The sequence below is a fragment of the Orcinus orca genome, chromosome 15 (assembly GCF_937001465.1).
Source record: "Orcinus orca chromosome 15, mOrcOrc1.1, whole genome shotgun sequence".
NCBI classification, from domain to species: Eukaryota; Metazoa; Chordata; class Mammalia; order Artiodactyla; family Delphinidae; genus Orcinus; species Orcinus orca.
Genome location: NC_064573.1, coordinates 66,486,694 through 66,507,672, shown reverse-complemented (window position 1 = coordinate 66,507,672; position 20,979 = coordinate 66,486,694). Strand labels below are relative to the sequence as shown.

General features: G+C 51.8%; 1 protein-coding gene across 1 annotated transcript; it reads right to left on the bottom strand.

Annotated features, from left to right (window-relative positions):
- Positions 1-11,348: 11,348 nt before the first annotated feature.
- On the bottom strand, positions 11,349-19,942 carry LOC101277070 (SEC14-like protein 3). The gene is given in 12 exon segments (XM_049698093.1): positions 11,349-11,956; positions 12,056-12,222; positions 12,600-12,702; positions 14,280-14,367; positions 15,529-15,589; positions 16,259-16,354; positions 17,262-17,450; positions 18,428-18,444; positions 18,447-18,543; positions 18,637-18,665; positions 18,952-19,027; positions 19,889-19,942. Coding segments are annotated over 12 exon segments (1,221 nt in total). The 3' UTR covers positions 11,349-11,712.
- Between the last annotated feature and the right edge of the window lie 1,037 nt (positions 19,943-20,979).

Genomic DNA, 20,979 nt, shown 5'->3' with positions numbered 1-20,979 from the left:
GTTTTCTCCTTTTCTGTTGGGGATGAGCAGGGATGTGGTGATGGGGAGCAGGGCTGGGGGCCCTCAGAGCCAGAGGCCGATGTCTCTGGCAATGCATCACTCACAGTGGCTAGCACTGGGCCTGTCTGGTACCTCCCCACCCATCAATGCCCCCCTGCAGATGCCTGGGGTTCCACCGTGGTGCTGCCAGTCTCCTTTGGGGTAGGCATTGCCCTCTTTCTGCAAGCCTCCTAAAATAACACTGCTGGGAGGGGAGCCTGCTGGGCAGATACCACCTGAGCCTGACTACAGCTCACTCTTCCCTTAGTTCACCCCCTCAAGGTAGCCTCTGTCTCCCTAGAGCTGGCTTGGGAGCCTCCTCTGGGCTTCCTCCATGACTGTGCTGATAGCCTGTAGCGATCTTGGCCTCCCCCTCTGTGAGCTCCTATGGCCAGGGCCTGCATCTATCCTGGAAGCTGCAGCCCCAACTCTCCCCTAGGTCCCTGCGCATATCAGCCATGTGGCTTTGAGCCAGCGGGAATTTCAGTGGCCTCTTGGTGAAGTAGGGCTAAGATAGACTCCCCCAACCAGCTTGTGAGAGCTGAAGTGGGAGGTCCAAAGCAGCTGGCACAGAATGGGTAGTTGCCTCCCCCAGGCAGCACAATCCTGCTTCTGCACTGAACCCTCCAGGGTAGGGTTGCCAGACATAGCAAATAAAATAACAGGGTGAGCGATTAAATTTTGTTTGATTTAAACAACAAGCAATACTTGAGTATAAGTATGTCCCTAATATTGCATGGAACATATATGCACTGAAAAGTTCTTCATTGTTTATCTGAAATTGAAATTGAACTGGGCATCCTGTATTTTATCTGCAACTCTACTCTGGGGGGCCATGCATGGAGCTGGAATGCCTCCCCCAAACACCCCAGCCCTGTAGAGGTGGGAAACACTCTCTCCAGCCTGTCTCTTTCCTGGGCAGGGGATGAGGGACAGTTTTTAGTGACTAGGCTAACTCGTATTATCCCATTTGATGGGTGGGAAACAGGTGCAGAGAGGTGAATGGACTGGAGGTGGCAGAGCCGGGTGTAATAGGAAATTGCTTTCCTGGGGCCTGAGAGGATGAGGCAGACCGCTGCTGGGATTGGGTGGGGGGAGATGTCTTTTCCCACCCCGGGGGCCTGGTGGCCTTTGACTTGGGGCATGCTGGGAGTTGGGTCCCCCAGTGGCCAGCTTCATGCAATGCTCAGGACCACCACAAGGAGGCAGCACCTCCAAACGTGCCCACCTTGGCAGGTTCAAACCACCTCCAGGTCATTGAGAAGAATATGTGTTATTGAACCGCTCCTAGTGGGCCAGGTTCCATGCTAAGCGCTTCCTGTTTTGAGGCTCATTTACTCTTCTTTTTTTCTTTTTTTAACACATTTATTTCTTTTTGGCTGTGTTGGGTCTTCGTTGCAGCGCGCAGGCTTTTTTCTAGTTGTGGCAAGCAGGGGCTACTCTTCGTTGTGGTGGCTTTTCTTTGTTGCAGAGCACGGACTCTAGGTGCGTGCGCTTCAGTAGTTGTGGCACATGGGCTCAGTAGTTGTGGCTCGCGGGCTCTAGAGCACAGGCTCAGTTGTTGTGGTGCACGGGCTTAGTTGCTCTGCGGCAATGTGGGATCTTCCCAGACCAGGGCTTGAACCCGTGTCCCCTCCACTGGCAGGTGGATTCTTAACCACTGCGCCACCAGGGAAGTCCTCATTTACTCTTTACAACCGCACTGTGGTTGGGTCCCTGTTTCCTGGAGTTGGAGTCACTCCAACCCCCACCTCCCCTGTCCCCCCGCAGCCCAGTACTGCTTCCTTGCCTACTGCCTTCCAGCCTATGGCTCTCTACAGGGTCAGAGGCAGAGCTGATTCACAGGCTGTGTGACCTTGGGCAAGTTACCCGACCTCTCTGAGCCTCGCTTCCTCACTGTACAGTTGTCCGTAATAACCCTCTGAAGCTGCTGTGAGGGTTACAGGAGAAATGCTTGCAAAGCAGTTGGCCATAGTGGGGCTCACAGTTATTTAACCACTGTTATGACTGTGGCAAGAGACATCCATTTCAAGGGCAAATAACTGGTAATTGTGCCATCAGATGACTAATCTAGAGAGAAAGTATGCCAATTTTATGGTTCAGGCATTCCAATCCTAAGAATTTATTCAGAGGAAATAATTGGATGGTGATTCGAAGATGTGCATCTGAGGGTGATCATGGTTTTATTTTTATAAGCGAGAAAGTCTTGGGCACTCCTTAAAGGTCCAGTGAGTAAAGGAACATGCTTCTGATCTGATTCTGCTGCTGGCTGAATCTCCCCAAGTCCCTCCTCTGTTCTGATACCTTCCTTGACTCCTGACAGCCCCCAGGATCCAGTTTGAACACCTCAGCCTGGCTTTCAGAGCCTCTGGGCCTACGCAGTCTCATCCCTCACCGTGACGCATCCTGCACCTCTGTTTTGCCTTCCCTGACTCCTGCACATCCAGCCTCTCCACCTTTGCTCAGGCCATGCCACCTGCCAGGAATGCCCTCCCCGCCCCCATTTCCCTCTGTTCTCAGCCTTCAAGGTCCATCTCTAACGGTACCTGCTCCTTGAACCCTCCCTGGCTCCTGCCCCCCAGACAGAATCATCATCATGCTCCTCCCTCCTCTTGAACAAGAATCATCAGATGACACCCACAGAGAACATGGATGGAGCTCTTACTATGTGCCAGACACTGTGCGAAGCACTGCGTTACAGAAACTCCATAACGGCCTGTGTGGTAGGTGCCACCATTATCATCCTACAGATGAGAAAGTTAAGTCCACTGTGCGGTGAGCCTTCTGCCAGCCTTATTAAATCCCACGTGAGTGAGGAGGGCTTCAGAACCTTTTCTAAAATCAGAAGGCATTGCAGGTGGGTGGGGGGCCCTGGTGGGGGAACGTGGAAGTGCTGGGCTTGGCCTAGCTCAGCCGTGCCCTAGGCTCACGTGTGGGCTCCAGGTGAGGCTTGTTCCTTCTCCAGCCTTCTGTGGGCCAATTTAAGGAGGCTTGTGGGGAGTAGGCAATGTTTCTTCTCATTATGGCTGTCCCCAGGGCGCTTCTGCGTGTTGCTTGGGTCTTGCTTCTCCGTAAGGTCTGGGCAATGGGTCTACCTTGGGAGCTGGAGTGGCAGGTGGCAGGTGGGGGCCCTCCGTGGGGGCCCTCCCCCTGCCCTTCCCGTCCCTGAGCTGAGCTGAGCCTCCCTCTGCCAGCTGTGTACCTGGGGAGCCCCTGCGAGGATAAGTCATCCCCCCATGCCTGGTCTGCGCCACCACAGGAGCTGGACTTGGCATCCTGGAGATACTGGGAGGAGGGGACTTCCCTCCTGATGGCCTGTCAGGTGCCCTCCAACACTCAGCCCTACCTCCCAATGGCCCCTGACCTGGGACTCCCTTGCTGCCTCCCCCACTGAGAGCCCAGGACACCAGAGCCCCGTGTTACCTCCTCCTCCTCCCTGACCTTCACCCTGTGTCTGGGGAGCCAGGCTGAGCAGGAACCTCCAGAGTCCAGGGTCCTCCTTCTTAAGGGTTGAGCTGTCCAGCCAGGCCAAAATCAGGGGTAAGGGCCCACCCCCACCCTGCACCCCTGGCCTCTAGGACAGAGCTGGCATGCAGTAGATGCTCAACAAACACTACACAACTGCCTTAAATTCTTCTCCTTTCTAAAAAACCTTTCAACTCCTTTCTGGTCCTTGGTCTGCTCTAGGCCCTCTGGGACAAGATAATCCTTCTTCGAAGCAGCATGGCAAGGTGGTCAGGAGCCCAAATGGTAAAAAGAATTAACTGGGGACAATTCAGGGATGAGTCTGCTTACACACAGGCCAGCTGCTCACACTGACACAAAGCAAGCAGTTACTGGTAGGGACGGGGTAAAGATAAACTCAGCTTTTATTTTAGTACCATTGGTATCATCCAAATCTTGCCATATAACTTCAATCTTTAAATAGTTCTGGAAGAGCCCTTCGTTGGGAGTTTGAATCTAAGTTCTGCAGCTGATAGCTGCATGTAACTATGGGCAGATGGTAGCAGGACTTCCCAGCCTGTTTCCACATCTGTAAAATAGGGGCAGTTGTGCGGTTCATATGGGGGTATGTGGAATAGCCCCTAATGGCAGCTAGGAGGATGCTCAGTGCTGGTCAAGCTTATTTGAGTAGCTTCCCTTCAGTCCTCCCATTCCCATTCCCTCCCCCTAGGGGAACTTGCTCAGGGCTTGCCCTCCAGTCTGACTGTGGGGACCCACTGAACCCCCTTGACCTGTGGTGCCTCTTCATTAGCAACTCCCCAGCACAGGATGCTCCTTGGGCGGTAGGCAGACAGCTCGGCTGCAGCTGGCCCATCGTGAACCCTGCCTGGCCCCCTGAAGGACGCCTCCCTCAGCCCTCAACACACAGCTCCTGCAGGTGGCCCTCCAGGTACCACATGGTGAGTCTTGTCCTGGTGCCTACGGAGCGGATGGAGAGTGAACCCCTGAGGGCTGCCCAAGGAGGGCAGAATGTGGGCCATGTGTACCATTCCTGTACCTGGCCTCAGTCTTCCACCCCTGGTGGGACAGATGTGCACCCATTTGGTAGATGAGGCTGGGGTAAGAACCAAAGTTCTCTCTGAGCTTCCATCACCCCATCTGTAAAACGGGCATAACACTTCTAGGACCATTCAGGAAAGAATGCAATAATGGCTGTGATTTACCAGGTATGTGGTAGGTGCTTGTTAGGGGGTAGCTGGCTAGGTACCAGGAATACCTCTTCCCTCCGGTGCCTCGCCACTTCCCTTACGTGGAAGGCTTGTGGTTGACCCTAGAAGCCTGCATCCAGCTGGTGCTAAACTGGGCCATGAAGTTCTACATGGACAAGTGTGTGAACCTGAACCACTCTCAGAGGACATACACCCTCGTCTTCAACTGGGGGTCTGTGGGGTTTTGAGGGGTGGGGAGGGAGATAGGGTCAGATAGCTCATCCCTATCCTGTGGTCTTGCTTAGCTGGGCCACTGGTGTAATCACATGTAGAAGTCTGTTTTTTGCACTTGGTCATTAGTAACCAACCATTTATGGTGCCTGGCCTGAACTTGCTGGGGCCTGAAGCTGGCCACCTGGGCTGTGAGTAGCTTGGCAGAGGACGGACTGTCCTTCCCAGCCGGGGAGCAGGCCGTTGAGTGGTTGCAGGGGCCTTAAGAGTCTTGTCACTGGTGGCTGACTTTGTAACTTCTGCCCTTTGCTCAGGCTAAATACATCTGTTCCCAGACTCTAGTAATGGGGTGGACATTCTTTAATGAGGCTTTAGGGAGCAAGAAGGTCCCACAGAGTAAGCCTCTCCATGGCTTCCCGGGAAACTTGTTACGGCCAGTCTCCGAGGTGATGGTCCCTTGGGATCCCTTGTCTGTCCCCCAGTGCCTCTCAGTAGGCCCCGGTTCTGGCCCTCGGTCCCAGTAGAATAATGAGACATTGCAGTTCAGCGTGGAGGCCTTCATGCTCAACGATGACGTGGAAAAGGATGAGGTGAGGGCGATGCCCCAGGTCGAGGTGGATTTGGGGATTCTCTTCCTGTTACTCTGCTTCCCCTCCCAGGGCTATCTTGGGCAGAGTTGGGGGTCAGCCCAGGAAAGGAGTGCTGGATCCCCTGATAGGTTTTCCAGATTTAGCAAATCAAAATTTAGGCCTTGCAGTTAAACATGAATTTCAGATAAATAATGAATTTCTTAGTTTAAATATGTCCCAAATATTACATGATATATATTTATACTAAATTTTTAAAGAATTAACCAAGCATCCTGTATTATCTGACAACCCTCACCCTGAGAATGGCAGTGGGATAGGCATCCAGGGCTGGGACTTGGAGCCCACAGCCCTGGATTCGGCTGAGCTCTGACCAAAAGGCGAGGCCCTGGGAGTCTTGCATTTCCACGTGCAGGAGCAAGTCTGGGATCAAGCCTGGCCCAAGGATTGCACGGGGGGCTGGGAAGGCCCGTTCACCCCAGAGAGATTTTGATAGATGTGATTAGGACGGAGGAACCTGGGCACTGTGGCCTCTGTCCCAAAGGATGCTGGCAGCCTGGGGCAACTTGAAGCTTCCTTTCTTTACAGTAAGATACTTCCATCACGGGAGATACAGATGCACAAAAGACAATTAACACTGCTTGGAGATTATCCCAAAATGACACTATAATTTCCTGTCTGTACGTCTCTTTATAAGAGTCATACACTACACTTTTTCGCTTCCTTTTAAGAGCTGTTCTCAATGTTACCTGTTAAATCATATATAGAACAGAAAATGAAAATCCTGAAGCCCTGAGAATCACCAATCCTTGGGCATATACTAAGTTACTGTTTTATAAAATAGGTCTGCATATGCCATGATAGAATTTGTTTTCCTCCCACTGAATATCCCATTTCTCTGCATGGGAGAATACTTTTTTGACTAGTGGGTCAAAAATATCCTGGAACTAGTGGGATCTTAGTTCTCTGACCAGGGATTGAACCCGTGTCCCCTGCAATGGAAATGCAGTCCTAACCACTGGACTGCCAGGGAGTTCCCAGGAGAATACAGTTTTGTATTCTCCCATGAATGTTAACGGCTATGTAGAATTCCAGTCTGGTCGAGTTGTAACTTAACCAGTGCCCTATGGCAGAAACTACCCATGGGTTCCAATCTGCCCCTGTTCTAAACCAGGGTTGCAGTGAGGAAATGCCCATGGGTAAGGGAAAATCAGGAGAATTTTCTCTCCCTCTAAGGACCTATTATGGGCTAGGGCTGTGACAGTCACAGGCTGACCTGGCTTCTCCCTGCAGTGCCCAGTTGGATAAATGAGGCATAACGTAGTTCAACACAGGTGGTTGTGTTGGGGGGCATGGGAGCCCAAGAGGAGCCCTCTCACCTGGGGCTGGGGGCCTGGGTTCTTCCTTAAGTATATATCATCTGCCGGATGAGCATCTGGAGTTGGAAGAGACCCTTTGAGCCTAGCCAGAAATCCTGTTTTTACAACACCTCCTCCTACAGGTGAGTACTTCCTGTTTCAAGCTGTGGGAACCTGGGCAAACTCCTTTCCCATTTCTCTGAAATGAAAGTGTTGACCGCCATAATGCACAGGCCTTGGGTTCTGGAATCTGGGTAACTGGGAGAGATGAAAGACCTCAGCTAGCTCCGTACCTGGATGCTTCTCCCTCACCATGGGAAATCCTTATCCTGGAAATGTAGGTGGCCTCTACTTGGTACAGGAAAACCAGGACAAGGACTGAGAGGACTGGTCCCACCACCGTCCAGGTTCACAGATACTCGTTTGTGGTCCTGTCCCCTCTGCCCTGTCCCATCTCCAGCTTCCCTGCCTGCTCCTGGCTTTTCTTTTTTTACCTTGATGAGTAATTGTGGGCTCAGGGTCACTTCCAGCTGCCCCTTACGGCCTGCCCCACACCACTGGGCAGCCCTGAGGTGCTCCCCGGCCCCATCCTTCCCAGCCTCCTGTAAGACGCTGAAGGACTTGCTGGCAGTGGTTCTGGCCGTCAGCTGCGTCACTCTGCTGTTGATGCTGATCCTGCTGTCCCTGAGGAAGGTGTTGGAGGCTTTCCAGCTGAGCTGCCCACTAGGCTGGCTGGGGAACACACTGAGGCGGGCCTGGACCAGGCCAGACACCGAGGAGAGGCAGCCGGTGGCCAGGGCAATGGAGAGACTGTCTTTGGAGGAGGAGACTGATGGAGTGTCCCAGACAACTGCTGAGGAAATCAGGGAGTCAGGGGGGCCCTTCAGAAGACCACTAAATCACCCTTCATATACACACAATAAAGCTTTCTACTTCTCTAGTGCTCTGGTCTTAACTCCCTCTGGTACTTGTTTGTGTTTGTACCATGTGCAGGGGCAAAGCTGACCTTAACTGTGTGGATGTGAAAGTGGATTCTCTGGAGAGGCTGCGGCAGTGCTGGGTTCCAGGGGAAGAGGATGGGGTCTGGTGCCTAATTAACATCAGGACAGAAGGTTGCCCTGGCCTGAGGTCTACAAGGTTAACTGGCCCAGACTTTTGGCCTCAGCTGCCTAATTTGAACCCTATCTTTTAAGGAAAACAGGCTGTGGTCACCATCTTTGCCTCCCAAGGGCAGCTGAGGTCTTTCCTTCCCTGTCTCTTCCCTGGCATTTCTGGGCTTTGGGAACTGGGACTTTACTTCCCTTCATACACAGTGGGGAGCCTGCAGGCCTTGGTCTTCCTGCCACTATACTGGTTGCTGACTGCTGCTGGAATGAGGGGGTCCATTAGCCAAGGCTAAGTGGGGTCTCTTTCCCTCCCCAGCCACCCCCTGGACACTCAGAACTGGAGCAAAGCATCCTGCCCCTGGGTGAGACTGGAGACCTGGAGGTTGGGAGCTGGAGGGCTGCTTCCCACCGACTGTGGCTACGGAGTAGGAGTGGGTTTGCTGTGGCTGGGCATCCACAGATACCAAGGGGCACTTTTTGATTCTTGGCTCCAGCCCTAGCCTAAGCTCTCTGCGCTGCCCCTGCCTCCTGGTAGCAAGTTCTCCCTCTGTTCAAAATGGGGTCTATAAACTGCAGTAGAGGAGCTTAGACAAATGCAGATAATCCAACAGCACTGCTCACAGCTGCCTCAGCCTCAAGGGTGCAAAGGGTCCACCCCTTCATCCTCTGCCCCTGCTGCAGCCTGGGGGTGGGGTCTTTACCTCAGAGGGCAAGGGTGAGACCCCCTGTCCCTCCACGCTGTATCCCCGATGCTGAGCCATCCTCCCCCCATGACATCCTTGCCCCAACTGCAGGTGCTGCCACCATCTTCCAAGAGTATGAACCCATCCTCCTCTTCTCTGCCTCCCCACGTCCCTCTCCTCTCTCTCATTCCTTATTTGTAGGGTGGCCAGATAAAATATAGGACACTCAGTTAAATTTTAGTTTCAGATAAACAATACATTTTAAGTATGTCCCAAGTATTGCCTTTTTTCTTCTTCTAAATCTGACAACCTTTCTTCTTTTCCTCCTTCCTATCCACACCCCCACCCCAGCCCCCAGCTCAGAGAGTCGGCAGTCTTGTCCTGTTCTGGCAAGTTGCTGCAGTAACGTGAATTAGTGGTGGGAGGAGGGTGCCTTTAGCTCCAGTCCTATTTCTGCCACCCATGGGCTGAAGGAAACAAGGCCAGTGCATTTTGCGAGCTGTTTTTCATCTGTAAAATGTGTCCATAAGTGCAGATGGAAAGTACTAGCTGCTGTTGAACATTAGCTTGATTAGTCTAAGAGTCAGGCCTCCTGTTCTGCCCATGGGTAAGCTCACCGCAGTGGGCTCGACCCTCAGCTCATTCCCAAGGAACTTCAAGTCCTTTGGTTCCCAACCATCCACAGTCTCTGTGTAATTCGACTCCTCCTGTCAAGAGATGTGTCAGGACCTGGGGCTCAAGCCAGCAGCTCCATGATCCTGAGGCCATGTCCCTGGAGCGAGAACGTCCTGGGGCCCTGGTATCTCCTCTAGTCACCCAGGGTCTTGGTGGATGGCAAGAGGCCATGCTTCTCAGAGACCATATGAACAGTGGACCAGATGCTGGGCTTTGAAGCACAAGCCCTGCCCCCTCTGCTGTGAGTTTCCTTGGAGGAGCTTTTTAATTAGCATTGTGGGTCTCCATTGTTCCAGCTGCCCAATGGGCATAACACCTCCTCTGCCCACAAACTGAGATTGGAGAGGGTGACATCCAAGACACTTCCACTGGACAATCTAGGACAAACAAGTCATTCCTTCTCTCCTTCTCTGTAAAAGTAGGGTCTTAGGAAGCAGTATTATAGGTCAATTAAGAGCAATGTCTTTGGAGTGGAAAAAAAAAAACAGGTCTTGGATCTGCCACTTAAGAGGGCATGGGTTCGATCCCTGGTCAGGGAACTAAGATCCCGCAAGCTGTGAGGCACAGCCAAAAAAAAAGAAAAAGAAAAAAAAAGAGTTGTATGATGTTGGGTGAGTGACTTCACCTCTCTGAGCCTTGGTTTCCTTATGCATAGGTGACCATGATACGTGGCCTCAGGGTAGGCGTGTGAAATGGGCTAAACTCATAAAGCACTTGGCACTGTGTTTGGTACATAGAGAGCACTCAACGAATGAGAGCTGTTTTTTTTAATTATCGCCAGGCAGCAGCTAGAGCCAGATGTGACTTCCTTTGCTTCTAGGAAAGTGCCTTTAATTGCTTAAAATATAAGCTGTGAGTTGCAAGGGAAGGCGGTGAGGGTGGTAGAGATGGGCTGGGGAAGCTGTGTGCTGAGTCAGACAAAGCCTTCTCTAGGCAGCTCCTACCTACCCAAGGGGGCAGCCACTGCCATAGGTCTGGGGGCTGGGTCACCTGGGTCTCCAAGAGAGTCCATCCCCTCCAGAGCTCTGTCCCTGTCCGAGGTGCTGAAATCTCCCCTAGTACTTCTTACTTGCACACCCATGAATCACTTGCTCCCTACCTCCATTCAACTTCACAAGTATATATTGAGCATATACTATATAAGGAGTAGCAGCAAAAAGAATTTAGATACACATCCAACCCAGGTTGCTGATAACTCATGGAGAAAAAATTCATGCACACAAATGTCTCAGAAGTGAGGACAAAGGCTAGGAGGCTCGTTTTCCTATTTTTTGGGTTTCAGGGACATCCACTTGTTCTTACCCTTGTTTCTTCCTTTTCTGCAACCTCGGCATTCTCCAAAGCTGTGCCTCTCGTACCTTTCCTGATCTGACCACAGCATATGCGTTTTCCCCAAGGCAGCTGTTTCTTTACTTACTAATGTCACAGAGTCAAGAGGACTACTGAGCAATTTCTGGGGGAAGAGTAGGATATATAGGCCGAAAGCAGTCAGGGGTCTCTTGGAAGTGAGGGAACTGCCCAGACAGGGGTGAGCTCCTTGTCTTATTTCTGCATGCCCTCATCCAGAAGCAGCACCTACACTGTGAAGCTGACCTTCTTGGTGTGGACAAAGCTATAGGTATTGTCAAAGCGCAGGACATCTAGGGGGATAGATGGACAGACAGGTAGTTTGGCCTGGCTTCACACACTCCCTGCGCCCTGGCCATGGGGGAGAACAGGCTGTGTTCCCACCTGTTGTGTTTGCCAAGCTGGACCAAGTTCCCCCGACTGCTGTTCCTTTCCCCATGGGAACTGCCATTCCTGAGCAGGGCCTGTAAACAGAAATTGACCTCCTCCTGGCATGTGCCCAGCCTGGCTTTAGTTGCACCAACTGGCAATGAGAACAACAGCCACTGCCTCCCATTGTGTCCACACCTGGACAGTCACATGATAGGTATGCGAGGGGGGCATTTCAGAACATCAGAGGCCTCCCAGGCCCCTTGATGAAGTGGGGTGCAGGGCGAGGCCTGTGCATGTCTTCTGCCTCATTACAGGCACCCGAGAGGTAGGAGTTGTAGCCTCTGCTTCACAGGTGAGCAAACCTGCGCTCAGTAAGACTTTTGCTCAGGGTTATGCAGCTACCACGAGGCTGAAGTGGGACCCTGGTACCACACTCAGCTGTGTGCCTCTGGACAAGCTGATTTACCTCTCAGAGGCCCAGTTTCCTCCTGGGGAATGTCACTGCCCTATTGTCCCTTGCCTGTGTCCTGCGGCCTGAGTGCTCTCAGCCCCTTCTGGCACACGATCGGTGCTCTCAAGTGTGAACCGAAAGAGTGACTGTATGGATGAATGGCACTGACCTAGGGTGTATGTTCCTTGGTGGAAGAGTGGTAACTACCCCTCTATTTCTTCCTATAAACCATGGCACAGGTGGCTCCAACCTTCCAGGGCTGGGGCCCAGCCAGGGCAGACTTACAGACGCCAGCTTCCATGCAGGTGAGTCTCCCATCCTCAGGCACCAGGTGGGCGTTGTAGCGCTGGTTGAGCTGCACCTCCGTCATCAACCCAGCCCACTGCCACTCCCCCATCTTGGTCTTCAGGGAAACCCCGAAGCCAATGTCTTCACCGTCAGATTAGAACTGCCACCTATGTTGGGGGAAGGAGGGGAACAGGTCACTGCTCAGGCTGAAGGGTCCCTGAGGGGCTAGGGCCCAGCCAGGGGTGGGTTGGTGGCCTGTTCCTTACCTGAGGACACAGCCTGGGAACAGGATCTCGTACTCCACCTGGTGCGAGGAGCTGCGGCTGATCTGCACCAAGTGCTCGTACTGAGTCTTCACCTGGTCCCGCACGTACATGGACTTGGGGATCTCCCCACCATAGTTGATTTGCAGACACAGAGCAAGATGGGCTTGCTCCCCACCTCTTGCATTGTTCATGCTGTTTCTCCTGCCTGAGATATTTCCCCATTTCCTGGAAGTATCCTGCTCATCCTGTCCTCCCCTACCCATCCCCCCCATTCTGGGAAGCCTGCTGTGTCCCTCCATACTCAATCAGGGCCTCTTCTGGGAACTTCCCCTCCCAGCTCATCCCTCTGGGTCAAAATTTCCCCATTTCTTGTTTGCCTGCACAGTTGCTGAGGGCTCTGTCAGGGCAGGGCTGGGACTAACTCAATACCTCACAGGGGTTTCTCACAGGGGTTTCTCCATAGACATTTGTGGAATGAATGAGAGGGTGAGAAAGGAACCGAGCTCTACTCCTCCACCCTCCCCTGTTCTGGGGCTCTTCATACCTTAGTTAAATATTTGGGGTTCCCATCTGGGTCGGTCAGGGTCCCCCCAAACTGGGCAGGCAGTTCTTCAGGACTGATGAGTTTTAGCAAACCTTTCTTCCAGCTGTCTGTGGGGAGAGGGGTTGAAGGGGGCCTATTGAGCATGGAGGGGACCCATCAGCCCGCCTCTTACCAGGAGGACCTGACCTTGGGGAGAAGCCCTACAGGAGCTAGGCTGCCAGGGCCCATTCCCTAGGCCCCCAGGCCTTAGGCTGCAGGAATGTCTTCCAGCATTGTGTTGCTATGGAAACATGTTTTCCCTGGCTGATGGGTTTGCACATTTTTGAGGGTCTCCCAGTCATAAGCAGTCACAATTAGAGTTGTCTAATTGTTTCAAGGAGCCTAATGAGGTCAAGGACCATGTCAGGGGCCACACTGTGTGCAAGTGGCATACACAAGTCAAACCTCTGGGTGGAGAGGGATAGCCCTGGGTCTTTGAAAGGACCTCCCCCTCTCTGCTGCTTAATCACCACAATCATAATGCCCATTATTGTTCTTCATGCCCTATGCAAAGCTCTAAGTGTTCTGGATCCTGGGGTGTCACCATGGCCCCAGACCTATAACCAATTCAAGTTATCCCCTGCTGTGGCCATGGGAGATACCAGTGGGATGAGAAGGAAGACCATAATGCCTGGCATCTCACAGCCAAATGCACAGAACCCTGTGCGCCACCAAATGGGGCAGAGGCCTGGACGTGGGTCTGGAGTGTGGCAGTTACCCACACTGCTCCAGGATTTGGGGGCTACCTTGTGATCCACCCAGCTCCCTACCCCAGTGGATCTAGGCAGAGGCAGAGACTCAGGTATCAGAAAGGGAGAGAAAACAGGGATTTGTTAGCTTCATCCCCATCCCCCTGGATCCTCAGATCTCCTGATTTGATGATCTGACCATTCTGATTATGAGATGTTATCCTCCAAGCTCAGGGTCACTGGTTGAGTTTAAGAACTATTTCTCTTCTCTATTTCTTTTTTTTTGTCATTAAAACACTTTTTTTGCCCACTTATAAAGGTAATACATGTAATTCTGAAAGTTTAGAAATATATTAAAAAATTATAAACCACCTGATTTCTTGCTAACCACAAATTATTTTGTTGTATTTCCTTCTAGAAATATATGGTTTTTATAAAAATAAGACCATACTATCCACACCACTTTATAATCTATTTTTCTTTTAACTTAATGACATTTCCCATGACATCAAATCACTTTTCATGGCTGCCCAATCATTCATCAAATGGATGCATTGTTACTTACTTACCCAGTCCGTCCTTATTGAGCATTCCTTCTCTGAATCACTTCTCCTCTTCCTGCTCTTCTTCCTCATCCTCTTCGGCCCAAATTGCCTTTAGAAGCACTGAGGCGATGAGTGTTGAAAAGAAACTGATGCCCATAGCCCAGAGGTTGACGAGCAACCAAACTGAAACTGAAAAGGAGAAAGATGTGGAGGTTTTAGTCACCAAAGAGGTATGGCAGGGAGTAAGACAGAGGTTAACAGGATAGACTCTATAGTGTAAGACCCATTTCATCTTTGAGAAGGAGGAGCCTCTGACTTTAGGTGATGTGTGGATCTCTGGAGGGGGTGATGGACCAAACTTACTCCAAAGTTCATACGTAGAGCTTAGGGGATGGAGCTGGAATTACTTATTTCCCAACACGATAATTTTCCTGTGAGTGTCCTCACTCAAGAAGGGCTTCATGAGGTTGTATCCCACAGGGAACAGTTTGGTGGCTGGAGAGATATAAGCAAGTATAATGGGGAAAAGATAATTCCACTGGGCCACTCTCTCCATTACAGTCATAGCCAACAATGTGGAGGAATAATGAGTTACCTTGGCAAGTTCCAGTGCCCTGCGCCTGACAAACCATCCAACCAATCGGTCAACTAAAACAAGCAGCCAACTAACCAACCACCCAATCAATCATCCAATGTACCAAACAGCCAGCAAACCAGCCAAAAAATAGCCAATCAATTCACCTTCTCACCAACCCATCAGTCAGCCTACCAATCAAACAGCCAACCTACCAAATAGTCAAACAACCAATCAACATGTCAGCCAATCAGTAAACCGATCAGCTAATTAAACAACCAGCTAACTGCCCAACCAACTGCCTCTTCCAGTCAGTCAACCATTCAAACCAGCAATCAACCATCCAAGATACAGCCAAGCAACAAATCAGCCAACCAACTAACCAATCTGCCAACTAGCCACTCACCCACATAGGCAATCAAAATGCTAACTAGTCACTCAGTCTACCAAGCTAACAACTATCCAACCAGACAACCAGATATCCAACTAACCACCAGCCAACCAGCCAGCTAAACAACTGGCCAGTCAAATAGACAAAAACTAAGCAATGAATCAACCAGTCACCCATCAAACGTATATCCATCTTTCTATCCACCCACCCACCCAAACAACAACCACCCAAATACCTATTGAGTTTCCACCTGGCCCCAGGCCTGTGAGGGATACAACAGAAGTGGAGAATCAGAGGCCCTGCCTTCAACAAGCAGACAACCCAAGGAAAACAGGATGAATACACACAAGACAACTGGAGGCCCCAGAAAGCAGTTGACAGGAAAGGCCAGACTGGGCTGCACCAGCTGCCAGTGCCAGAGGCAGTTTGAGGAGGGAGAGATCAACATGGGTGGGAAAGGTGAGGGGGGATTCCTGGAAGAACTGAGGTGGGAGCTGCCTCTTCTTGCAGTAAAGCCAACCACAGAAGTTACCATTTATGGAGAAGTTACTCTGTTTCAGGCACTCTGATTTGCATGCAGCCAAACAACCAACCTGCCTCACTGCTATCCAGGGAAAAAGGCACTAGTATTGTCCCCAGGGTGCAGATAAGGAATTGGAGGCACAGGGGAGTGAAGTCACCTGCCACACACCTTTCACAATGAGCATGAACTTCAGGGTCTCTGGGTAATTCTCTTCAAGGAGGCCAAAGAACTGTGGAACCAAGAGAGACCCCATGAGGGCCCACACCTCTTCTTCTCCTACCCCCATTCCCTTTGCAACCTCCCTTCTGGAGGATTCAGAGGGCTGTGGAGGGTTTCCCTTCTTTCCATCACCTCCATGGCCCCTGGAGGAAATCTCACCCCAGACTATTGCAACCATAACCTGTTATTACATAACAATAATCATTTTTAGAGCAAATGTTATAACAACGGTAGTATATAATAATAATTTATGTAATAGTAAATAAAACGTTTACTGTTTATTAAACGCTATTTGCCAAGCACTTGTGTATACACTTTACGTAACAACTCACTGAAATATCCCTACATCCCTTTGAAGTGCAATCAGTATCCCCATTTTGTAAGTGAGGAAAATAAAGCATGGAGGGATAAAGCGACTCGCCTGAGTCACAGAGCTAGGGATGACAGGGCTGGGCGGGGTTTGTCTGAAGCTGGCCCCTATGGACTCAGTACAGTGTTGTCCCTGAGGCCTGTTCTGTGGGATCTTCCAGCCAACATATCTTTGGGTCCTGAGCTGCAGTGATGGGGCCCAGGAAGGCCACCACCTTTTACCAGATCCTGGCTCTGAGTTAGCAGCAAGGTCACAGCAGGCCAAGCTGGTCGTTAAAGCAAGCAGGGGTGCCCAGGGGCCTTTCCCCACCTCCTGGTACACTTCCACCAGGGGTTTCCAGAAGTGCTTCAGCCCCAGGCTTTCACAGTCAAATATCATCATGATAGTCTCAATCTTCCTCCCCAGCTGTGAGGATGAGAGCAAGGATCAGGGTGCAGGCTCAGAACTTGGGAGATGGTGACCCCAGCACATGACCCTTCAGGGCTTCTCCCACATTCCTACTTTGCCCTCAGATGAATGAGTGGACAAAGCAGTGAATGCATTTACTACCCATCCATCCACCATCCACCCATCCACCCATCATGTCTATCCATCCACCCATTAATTGACCCACCCACTCATCAGTTCACCCATCCATCCCTTCATACTGCTGTTTATTCAGCCATTCATTCCTCCATTTGTCCAACTAATATTTATTAAGCACCGATTTTGAGCCAGACACTGTAAGTATAGCATGTAGCTCAATAATCCAGAGTTCTTGTCCTTAAAGAGTTCACAGGCTGGTTGGGGAGACTGACAAGCAACCAGATCCCCACGGTCCTGAAGTGAGAGCTGGACAACATGGGAGCTGTGGGAACACACGTTAACCCAGATGGGGGCCTCAGAGAAAGTGACAGTTTGAGACCTGAAAGATAGACAGGAGAGAGCCGAGGGAAGTGTGTGTGCTGGAGGTCGGGCTATCCAGACAGAGGAACAACAGGGGCAAAGACTCTGAGGGAATAACAGTAGCTAATAGCATTCTGAGAAATATGAATCAGGCCCTGTATGCCAGCCATATACTTGCATTATCTAATTTAATCTTTGCAAACATTATTATTGTCCCTGTTCTATAGGTGAGGAACCAGGCTCAGGGAGGTGAGGTAACTTTCCAAGGTGGCAAAGTTACCACCACCAAAGTTACCACTTTCCAAGGTGGAAAACCAGTACACCCATCTGGGAAGCGGCAGAGCTGGTGTTTGACCACACAGCCCTCTGACTGTGACAGCAGAGAGCACAGATGTGTTCCTGGGACCAAGTCCCCTGGCAGCCTCACCCGCTCTGTCTGCAGGTCACACTTGTGCAGGATGCGCTCACAGTCCCTCATCTTGGTCTTGAGCAGGTCCTGCTTGGTGACAGAGAAAAGCAGGCCCTTGGGGTCAAGCGGCCCGATGATGTCATACCACACAGGGCAGCCATCATGGTCACAGCCACACAGGGCCTCAGGCATGTACTTCTGGATCACCTGGGCATGGACAAACACACGAAATTTGGCATCATGCACCTCCCAGAGATACCCAGACCAGGCTGCCGTGGGTGGCCTGAGCCAACACATACCGTGGTACAAGCACTGTCCCTCTACTGGAGGGCGGCTCTACTGTCCAGGTAAGAAAACTGAGGGGCTTGCAGGAGGAGGTCTTGCTCACAGCAGGTACATGGCCAAGGCAGGTCTCAGCCGCGCCTGCTTGAGGCCTCTGGGCTCCTTAGTTCTGCCCCCAATGTCTCCCGTGTCCCTTTCCATGGAAAGGAGTTGGGCTTAGTGATGAAGAATATGGATTCTGAAGGTCACAGACCTGGTTCAAAAACAGATGCTACTGCTTCCCTCCTGTGCATCCTTGAGCAAGTGATGCCACCTATCTGAGCCCCATTCCCTCTCCTCTGTTGGGGAAAGTCCCCAAGATCACACAGTGCCTGACTCAGAGCTTGTGCTCCACAAATGAAACTAGGACCACTGCTTTACTAAGATGCCGGTGGTGGGACTCTTCTCCCAACTTCTTGGTGAGCTAAGTTTCTTTCCCACCTAGACAGGATGCTTTGACCAAGGCCCTAGGGGTGAGGGCTCAGAGCCACAAGCTAACTCTGGCGGTGAAGAGCCTGGATTTGGAGGACAGACAAGCTTGAGCTCAAATCCCAGCTCCACCTTGGGGCTGTGGGACTTTGGGTAGGCTGCTTAACCATTGCTGGGCTTCAGTGTCCTCATATGTACAATGGGGACAACAGTACCCATTTCATGGGGTTGTGAGGATTAAATGAGATCATGCAGATAAAGTCTTAACTTACGCTTGGACCTCATAAGCCCCCAGGAAATAGTCATAATTGTTATAGGAGAGGTGCCTGCACACTCATGGTCTTTGCTACCCTCCACTCACGGTCCCGATGATCCAGAGACTGCTCGGGTGGTAAGTCTATAAGAGACTGGGGGCTGTGCAGGTGTTGGCTCACCTCGGGGGGCTGCCAATCAGTATGCGGTCAATGTCCATGGTCTTCCGGAACTCCATGTACTGAAAGGGAGTTGAGTGGTAAGGTCTCACTGGGCTCCCAGCACCCCTGAGGAGGGGCTGGAGGTAGGGGCTGGAGGCAGGGATTGCCCCCACAAAGCCCCTCGCCAAATTTCCAGGGAGGGGGATGGGTCTCACCTTGTGGAACATGACCTCTGATTTCTGCAGGTTGAAATTCTGAGCTGTGAGAAGATGGAAAGAAGGCATGGGGTGGGAAAGAGGTTGCCTTGCAGTCATCTTGCCCTGGTCCTGGGCAGTGAGGGGCTATGGAGGGCAGTGGGGGGCTATGGAGGGCACTGGGGGCCTGGGTGGGACCTCCCTTTCCTGTCCCCTCCCCTCTCCTGCACCTGAACATGTGAAGCAAGGTGGTATGGTAGGATCCTGAGAGCCCTGGGTCCTTCTGGAGCAGCTGGGACAAGGGCCCTCTCACTGCCCCCTCACTGTGACCTCCCCCACCTCTGCCCTCACCTCAGAGCCAGCGCAGAAGGAAATAGTCATCTGGGTTGGGCAGGGCAGGCAACACATCCTGGACATTTTCTCGGAACTGGGAAGAGACGTTGATTGAAGAGGTTTTCACACTGAGCCTTTGCCCCAGACTCAGTGATTGTTTTCGTCTTGCCTCCTTCTCTTCCAGTGCAGTCTGGCCTACAGTGATGGAGGATGGGTGGGTGGATGGATGGGTAGGTGAATGGGAGGAAGGATACATGGGTGAGTAAATAGAAAGAAGAAAGAATGGATGGATGGATGGGAAAAAAGGAAGGACAAATCAATGAACAGTGGATGGACAGAAGGAGAGATGGGTGTGTGAGTAGACAGACGGGTGGGTGGGAGTAGAAGGATGGATGGAAGAAAAGATAAATGGGTGGATGGGTGGGTAAGTAGATTGGAGTATGAATGTATTCTTAGTTCTTTTCATGTGTTAGCCCACCAAGGCTTCTGTCTTTTTTTCCATCCCATTTTCTACAAAAACATTGTTAGCGATTATGTGTCCTCTTCCCCATTGACCGTGGGGATGACAACACACTCTGCTCCATCTCTCAGCTCTTACAGACAGGTCATCTGTCAGGGTCCTGGGGAGTGAAAGGGAACAGAGTCAGAGGGCAGACCATCTTCAGCTCCCACCTAAGGGGAGGTGGGGAGGGGCACGTCAGGTAAAGGTCTCTGGGTCTGGCTCCTGGATGAGAAGTCAGGCTTGATCTGGCACCCACACTATTGCCCGGAAGTGGTGCTGTTCCCTCAACCTCTGCCCTGGACAGGGCTGATGTCACCAGGCACTGGGAGACCTGACTCTGGGTGAGGTGGTGACAAAGAGACAATGTCAAGGACATGCTGAATCAACAGAGTGGGGCAGTGTTCCGGCCACCGCCCTCCCTCCTCCTCTCAGCCCTTTTCCCCTGGCTCTCACCTTGGCCAGGGTCTCTGCCTGCTTGGGGCTCAGGTCTCCGACTCGGCCACTCATGGTGCTGGGTGAGGCTGGAGGAGTGGAGGCCACTGCAGGCAGAGGCCAAGTCTGGTCTGTGGTCCTGACCAAGCGGAGCCTTTTGCCCCCACTCCTGGGCGTGGCTCCAGGCGCCTCCTTCTTGGCCAGCTGTTGGGTTGCACATTACATAATTGGGATTAAGTGAGGTCCCGTGCTTGGCTCTGGGATAGTTTGGGGTGGGGGAGGCAGGTGTACAAGGGAGCGCGTGTCAGAGGTCCCCTGCCAGGTGGAAGAGGCTGGGAGGAAATGAGGCTGGCTTTCCATGGCATGGGAGTCCAGGCTAGGTACCTGTAGAACCCCCCTCAGTGCTCCCCAGGCCTCCAGGGAAGGTAGGATTTCAGGGGGAGTGAGGACTGCTCCCTGCAGGCACCCCTTCTCTCTGACCCTCAGTCTCCCCATCTCACTAAGGAAGAGACCCCGCACCTATGGTTCTGCAAATGTCACCCTCACCCAGCTGTGATGGCTAGGAGTCAGGGACTTAGTCTAGTAAACAGTTCATTCACTTTGTCGGGGTGGGAGGCTCATGTCTTTTTGCAACAAATGTCCATATTCAAGAGGAGACAGGCTGGGGCAGAAAAATGGAACTCGAAAGGTGTCCTTGCTCAAGGTTTTTTTTCCCCACAGGGCTGATGCTGCTTTTCCTGTCTTTCAAATTCTATCCTGTGGTGCTGGTCCCTCACCTTCAATACGGGGAAGGGTTGAGTTCCCCCAACCCTGCTGCCCTCCCTTCTCATCGCAGAGGTCATGGGGACACAAGGGTCCTTGTCCAGGACCTCGCATCCCCTGGGTCCTAAGGGAGAGGTGGGGCATGTTGATGCCCTTGGGGCGGTAAGGGTGCTTCTTGGGATTTTAAACATCTGATCAGTGAGGGGCGTCCACCACTTGTGCCAGGTGATGAGGGAAGCCCAGAAGGTTTCCCTGTCCTTTGAGATATATAGACTGTCAAGGGTCATGCACGTCTAAGGGATTCTCCAGCTGTCAGAAGCTCCAAGAGGGCAGAGGCCACATTGTCAATG